The 7849-nt window shown below is 43.5% G+C and overlaps 1 protein-coding gene across 1 annotated transcript; it reads right to left on the reverse strand.

Annotated features, from left to right (window-relative positions):
* Positions 1-588: 588 nt before the first annotated feature.
* Positions 589-2032, reverse strand: mpg (N-methylpurine DNA glycosylase). Its single transcript, XM_043687473.1, has one exon. It carries the CDS (start codon positions 1835-1837, stop codon positions 1010-1012), a length of 828 nt encoding a protein of 275 aa, XP_043543408.1. The 5' UTR covers positions 1838-2032; the 3' UTR covers positions 589-1009.
* Positions 2033-7849: the final 5817 nt, after the last annotated feature.

Genomic DNA, 7849 nt, shown 5'->3' on the forward strand with positions numbered 1-7849 from the left:
GCCTGTCCGTCCCTGAGCCATGTTTCTGTAATTGCTATGATATCCCAGTCCCATGTTCCTAACCATGCCCTGAGTTCATCTGCCTTCCCTGTTCTGCCCCTTGCATTGAAATAAATGCAGTTTATTAGTCCTACCTTGTCCCTGCCTGCCCTAACTGACTCACTTTTGTTCTCAATTGTACCAGTCTCAGTTTGATCCCTTTCCTCACTATCTCCCTGGGTCCCACCCTGCCACTTTACTAGTTTAAATCCTCCTGATCAGTTCTAGTAAATTTCCCTGCCTTTAAATCAGTCCCCTTCAATTTAGGTGCAATCTGATTTTCTTATATAGGTCACTTCGACCCCAAAAGAGATTCCAATGATCCAAAAATGTGAATCCTTCTCCCATACACTAGCTCATCAGCCATACATTCATCTGCTCTATCCTCCTGTTTCTACCCTCACCAGCTCATAGCACTGGGAGTAGGCTGGAATTGAACCTGGGGCCCTAGCACTATGAGGCAGCAGTGCGAACCATTGAGCCACCCTGCTGCCATTTTAAGTTGCTTGACAAAGTATAGACCTGTTGGGATAAAGGGCTGCTGTAGTCAAATAATAGACCATTGCAAAAAAAAGGTATTTTATTGTGAAAATTAATTAAGACATATATAATACACATATTTCAAAGTATTTTCTCAGCGATCTACATCATTATGTTGTACATGAAAGAATTTTATTTGTTCAGAGTGGTTTAAAAAGTTTCTCTTTTCTGAAGAGGCTTCAACACAATGATGGGTTTGAACTAATCTGGGCATTTAAGATGTTTTCTATATTTTCAATTCAACTCCCTTGCAGCCAATCAATATGAGGAGTGTAAAAAACAAAAGAATGTTCGGAATTTTTGGAATATTGCACTATACTTGGTGTTTTGAACAGACTAAGTTACTTAGAGTTAACAATGTCTGAAGCTTTGAAACAGACTATGAAAAATTAGGGCACCATAACAGTGATTTCGTAACGGCATAACCCAACTAATCTTTCACCTTTTCAGCGTCCCTGTCTACAACACTCACACATTTATTGCCCTTTATATAAAATCTCAGGGGTTTGTTAACCCATTCCCCTGCATAGCCTATCCCAATGCGGCTGGTGGACACTATATCTGCTCCATTTATTTCTTCAGGGCCAGGTTCCAACCAGATTTCATTGCCTGTAGCCAAGTCCCCCCTGTCAAAGATCTTGGTGATGTCTAACGCCTGACACAGTTTCGAGGGTCCGTTACATAGCTCATGGTCTTTCAGGGGTTTCCCAGCTTCTCGCCTCCGCTTGCTGCGAAGTTGTCTCATTGTGTCCAATCCATGCAGAGGTTCCAGCGATCGTACCAGAACGGCCGCACCATCTCCCTGACTGGACACATTTAAGCAGAAATACACCCCATAAATCTGATAAACATACATGGTGCCTGGAGTCATAAACATAGCGGCATTCCTCGGAGTCTGTTTGCCCCCGCGGGAATGGGACGCTTGGTCCTCACCGCCCAGGTACGCTTCAGTCTCTACTATCCTGCCTTTCACTTCACTACCATCCGGAAACTTTCGGACCATGACCTGACCCAGAAACTCCTTGGCCAAAGTCACACAAGGCCGATTGAAGAAGCCCGAGGACAGCCTGCGGTGGGCCACTTTGTTGAAATAGACGCTGGTGACCGGAGCCTCCTCCGGGAGCTGCTGCTGCAGATGGCCCCGGGGCTCCGGCTCCGCCCCTTGTCCCACACCAGGTTGCAGCTTCTCAGACAGCCCGCTCCTTCTTTCCCTCGCCCCAGGCCGAGCAGTCACCACTTTCCTTTTCTTCGGTCCCATTCAAACAGGGTTCAAGTTCAGCCCCGAGTTCCGCAGAGAGCTCAGGTTGCCAGCTGTCTGCACTGTACTCAGTGAGACTTGCAGCTGATCCCTAACCTCCAGGGCTCAGGTGCTGCAAACACACTGCTTTCCTCTCAGCTCCAGCAACATTGCAGCCATGCAGGCTGGGAACAGGAAGTAGTAACTGCTTAAGGCTCTAGTACTTCCCAGTCTCAGTATCAGCGATTTCCAACCGACAGTAGTTTTGCAAGACCTTAATATTTCCTACACTTCATGATGCTCTCCTCCCCACCATTTCTCTGAAATACTTACCTTCCTCCAATTTCTGAAGGATCCGGCTCCTTAATGCTTCCCTCCCCACAGTATGAGGAAATCCCTTTATGGTTACGTGGCATTCCAGTTCTGTCTGCGCCAAGTATTTCTCAGCTTCTCACTTATTGAAAAATAAACATAAACGTTTCTAATAAGAGAAAGACTTGTCTTTATATCACACTTTTTTGAACCGCACCATCTCAAAGCCAGGATCTCACTTTTGAAACTTTTTTAAAAATTCATTCGTGGGACGTGGGCATTGCTGGCTGGGCCAAAGTTTATTGCCAATTCCCTTGTTAATCAATGGGAATGTGATGGTAAGTTGTCTTCTTGAAACACTGCTGTCCTTATTCTGTAGGTAGACCCACAATATTATTAGCGAGAAAGTACCAAGAATTTTAAACGAAGGGCAGTGAAGGAATAGTGATATATTTCCAAGTCAAGATTGAGTAGCTTAGAGGGGAATTTGCAGGTGGTGGTGTACCCATACATCTGCTACTCTTGTTCTAGATAGAAGTCGCCATAGTTCGGAAGGTGTCTTCAGATTGTTCGTAAATTTTTGCAGTGCATCTGGCAGATGCGCACTTCCTGGTGGAGGAAGTGGATGTGGTGCCAGTCAAGTGGGCTGCTTTGCCCTGGATGGTGTCAAGCTTCTTCAGTGCTCTTGCCGCTGCACTCATTCAGGCAAGTGAGGAGTATTCCATTAACCTGACTTGTGCCTTGTAGATGGCGGACAAGCTTTGGCAAGTCAGAACATGAGTTACTTTGTGCAGTACTCATAGCTTCTACCTGCTCTTAAAGCCAGTTGAATTTCTGGTCAATGGTAACCCTAGGATGTTGTTAGTGGGGGACCACTGAATGTCAAGAGGCAGTGGGTGGATTATCTCATTGGAGATGGTCAATGCCTGGCATTTGTGTGGTGTTAACATTACTTGAGACTCATCAGCGCAAGCCTGGCTATTGTATAGATTTTGTTGTATTTGGACCTGGTTTGCTTCAGTATCTGAGAGGTTATGAATGGTACTAAAATGTACATGTATGAATATTCTGAATTGCTTACTGAGTACATGGGTTATTTCAAACCAGAAGCGATCTAGTAGAAGCATTGAAAACTATGAGGGTAGAACTTCAAAAGGACATTGACAAGTTGACAGAGATTTGTGATAGATTAAATTCAGTATAGGTAAGTATGAGGTTCATATTTTGGTAGAACATGGGACGATAGTATAAAATAAACCATTCTAAAGGCTAGCAGGAGTGAGAGATCTGGATTTTCTCAAGTAATTAAAGGTTTTAGGCTAGATGGAGAACAGTTAATAAAGCATGCAGTATTCTAGGTTTTATTAATGAGGAAAAGGTGGGAAGGTTGAACATTTTGCTTGACCATGTACCTTCCTAATCACCTCAGCCCCAAAAGGCAGGCCTCAAGTCTGTGCAGATACCTGTCCAATGTAGAGTTTAGCAAACTGATTTAATTGAGTTGTAGATGCTTCCATTCACTGGGATGGGGTGAAGGATGGTGTGGGAATGCATCAGGGACTAGGGACCCTGGGGGAGGGGCTGCTGTTGTGCAAAATTGACATGTCGGGTTGTTGTGTTAGAATCAGGATGGGTCCTTGCTGCCGACATTGGTGGTGAGGCTGTTGTGATTGGTTTGGGGCATGGCTGGGAGTCAGGGCCAGGACCAGCACCAGGGGCCATGATATCAGTCCCTGGCACCTCTGTCTATTACTGGACATCCTCATGATTGGTGTGGTTGGTTCGGCTGCTGCCTCCTTGCTTACACTTTGTCTTGAACTTTGTTGTCACTTGGAATCTGGAAGCTCTTCATTTTTGATTGGAATGGAAAACATTTCAAAGCTGAAAATGTGTTGCTGGAAAAGCGCAGCAGGTCAGGCAGCGTCCAAGGAACAGGAGAATCGACGTTTCAGGCATGAGCCCTTCTTCAGGAATGAGGAAAGTGTGTCCAGCAGGCTAAGATAAAAGGTAGGAAGCAGGGACTTGGGGGAGGGGTGTTGGAAATACGATAGGGAATAGGGCCCCTCAAAGATCAGCAAGGCGGTCTTTGTGTGGAGCCACAGAAAATTGGCGAGATAATAAATGAGTATTTTGCATCAGTATTTACTGTGGAAATGGATATGGAAGATATAGAATGTAGGGAAATAGATGGTGACATCTTGCAAAATGTCCAGATTACAGAGGAGGAGGAAGTGTTGGATGTCTTGAAACTCTCCCCAATATAGAGGAGGCCACATCGGGTGCAGCGGATGCAATAGATGATGTGTGTGGAGGTGCAGGTGAATTTGTGGCGGATATTCCAAGAGTGGTCTGACCAGTGCCTTATGGAGCAGCAGCACAACCTCACGACTCTTAAACTCAATTCCCCTGCAAATGAAAGCCAAATCACCATACAGCTTCTTAACAACCTTCTCACCTTGGGTAGCAACTTTGAGGGATCTATAGACATGGACACCAAGGTCCATCTGCTCCTCCACACAACCAAGAATCCTACCTTTAAGCCTGTAGTCTGCATTCAAATTTGACCTTCTAAAATGAATCACTTCAAGCCTTTCCAGGTTGAACTCCATTTGGCACTTCTCAGCCCAGTCCCATTGCAATCTACGACTGCCCTCCACACTATCCACAACTCCACCAACCTCATGTCATCAGCAAAATTACTAACCCACCCATCTACTTCCTCTTCCAAGAAATTTATAAAAATCACAAAGAGATAGGTCCCAGAGCAGATCCTTCTGGAACACTACTGGTCACTGTGCTCCAGGCTGAATACTTTCTTGAAGCCTCATTTGATGAAGGGCTTATGCCTGAAATGTCGAATCTCCTGCTGCCTGACCTGTGCTCTTCCAGCATCATACTCCCGACTCTGAAAGCTTTCCTTCTACTACTACCCTCTGTCTTCTAGGGGCCAGCCAATTCTGTATCCAGGCAGCCAAATTTCCCTGTATCCCATGCCTCCTTACTATTTGAATGAGCTAACCATGGGGACTCTTATTAAACACCTTGCTAAAATCCATATACACTACATCCACTGCTCTTCTTTCATCAATGTATTTTGGCACATCCTCAAAGAATTCAAGAAGGTTTGTGAGTCATGACCTGTCCCTCACAGAGCCATGCTGACCATCTGTCATCAAACTATGATTTTACAAATGATCGTAAATCCTGTCTGTAAGACCCCTGTCCAACAACCACCTATGTAAGGCTGACTGGTCTGTAATTCCCAGGGTTATCTCTATTCCGTTTCTTGAACAAGGGAATAACATTTGCTACCTTTCAATCATCTGGACACAAAGATCATCACCAAAGGTGCAGCAAAGTCTTCTCTCACTTCCTGTAGTAACCTTGGTGTATTCTGTCTGGCCCAGGGGATCTAACTACCCTTATGAGTTTCAAAATTTCCAGCTCATCCTCCTTCTTAATAATCAGTCTGTTTCACGCTGTCCTCACAAATGTCCCTCTCAATGGTGAATACTGAAGCATTAAAAACCTCCCCTACCTCCTCCGACTCCAAGCACAAGTTCCCTCCACTATCCCTGGCCAGCCCTACCCTCACTCTCGTCATCCTCTTGTTCCTCAAATAAGTGTAGAACACCTTGTGGCTTTTCTTAATTGTACTCACCAAGGTTTTTTCATGCCCCCTTCTAGCTCTACTAAGTCCATTTTTCAGTTCCTTCCTGACTACCTTGTTACCCTTTAGAGCCCTGTCTGATCCTTCCTTCCTCAACTTTAAGTATGTTTCCTTCTTCTTCTTTAGATGTTCCACATCTCTTGTCATCCAAGGTTCCTTCTCCCTACTATCCCTTCCTTACCTCAGTGGGGCAAACCTATTCTATTTTGACTCAGCGACTGAAGGAACGGTGATAAAATCTTTCAAAATTTTGTAGGATGGCAAATACAACTCCACTATTCAAGAAGGGAGGGAGACAGCAAGAATGGATAACAACAGATGCTTTAGTTTGATATCAATGCAGGGAAAACGTTAGCATATGGTATGAATGATGTGATAACCAGACATTTAGAAATGGGCAGAGTCAACTTGTATTTATGAAAGACAAATCATGGTTAAGAAACTAGTTAAAGCTTCTTGAATTTGAGGATTTTTAAAAAAAAATCTTCACAGGATGTAGGCATCATTGTCTTGGCCAGCAATTATTGTCCATCCTTAATTGACGAGAGGGCAGTTAACTGGCAACCACATTGCTGCGAGTCTGGAGTCACATGTAGGCCAGACCAGGTAAAGATGGCAGGTAAGGACAGGTGGCAATACATTGGCCTTGATGGAAAATGCAGCGTAGGTTTCAAGAATGATACCTTCAGGCATTAAATTATGAGGAGAAATTATCCAAATTAGGCTCGTTTTCTCTAGAATTTAGAAGGTTAAGGGGGTGATCTGATCAAAATCTTCAAGGTATTAACAGGAAAAGATAAGGTAGATAAAGTACTTCCACTGGTTAGGGATTCTAGAACTAAGGGGCCAGATTGTTCGAGGGACAGTTAGGAAGCACTTCGACTCAAAAAGTGCGGTAGATGTATGGAACTATCTTCCACAAACGGCAGCAGATGCTGGATCAGTTGTTAATTTTAAATCTGAGATTGACAAATTTTGTTCAGTAAAAGTATGAAGAGATATGGGCGAAAGGCAGGTATTTGGAGTTAGGCTACAGATCAGGCATGATCTCATTGAATGGTGGTGGAACAGTCTTGAGGGGCTGAATGGCCTACCCTTGTTCATTCCCTAAAAGGCATTCGTGAACCAGATCGTTTTTCCTCAACAATTGCGAGTGGTTTATGGTCATCATTAGACTTTTAATTCCAGATCATTATTGGATTCAAATCCCACCATCTTCCATAGTGGGTTTTGTACACTGGTTCCCAGAACATAAACTTACCAATACTAATGGGAAATAGCAAGAATCAGTGCTAGGTCACAGCTGCTTACAATTAACACCAATGATTTGGATGAAGTTACCATTTGTAATATCTTCAAATTTGCTGATGACAAAAACTGGGTAGAATTGTAAGTTGTGCATAGGCTTCAAACAGACATGGACAGGCTAACTTAATGGTGTGACTAAATGGGAAAAAAACACAGAAAAACTAATATTTCTGAAATAGTGAAAGGTTGGAAATTGTTCGTGCCCAAAGGATCCGTATGTCCTTGTTCATGATTCACTAAAAGCTAGCATGCAGAGGCAACAATCAATAAAGAAGGCAAATAGTATGTTGGTCTTCATTGTAAGGGGATTTCAGTTCAGCTGTAAAGATGTCTTTCTGCAGTTGGGTAATACTATCGTAGAACCACACCTGGAGTGTTAAATACTGTTCTGATCTCTTTATCTTAGAAAAGATGCCCTTGTCAAAGAGGGAGTGCAACACAGATTTATCAGATTAATCCCTTGAATGGTGGGATTACTTTATGAGGAGAGATTGAGGAAACTAGGCCTCTAATCTCTAGCATTTTAAAGATTCAGAGGTAATCTAATTGAAACTTATAAAATTTTTACAGAGTGTGACAGGGTGGTTGCCCTGTCACACTCTGTAAAAATTTCACTAGTTGGTAGGATATTTCACTAGTTGGTAATTGTGGAACTGGGGACACAATCTTAGATTAAGATGTAGGCTATTTAAAATTTGAGATGAGGAGGAATTTCTTCACGCAGAGGATGGCGAATGTTTGGA

Source organism: Chiloscyllium plagiosum, chromosome 3 (assembly GCF_004010195.1).
Source record: "Chiloscyllium plagiosum isolate BGI_BamShark_2017 chromosome 3, ASM401019v2, whole genome shotgun sequence".
NCBI classification, from domain to species: Eukaryota; Metazoa; Chordata; class Chondrichthyes; order Orectolobiformes; family Hemiscylliidae; genus Chiloscyllium; species Chiloscyllium plagiosum.

Excerpts from the sequence above, each read along its gene's own strand:
- mpg (XM_043687473.1), bottom strand. The coding sequence starts at position 1,837 with ATGGGACCGAAGAAAAGGAAAGTGGTGACTGCTCGGCCTGGGGCGAGG.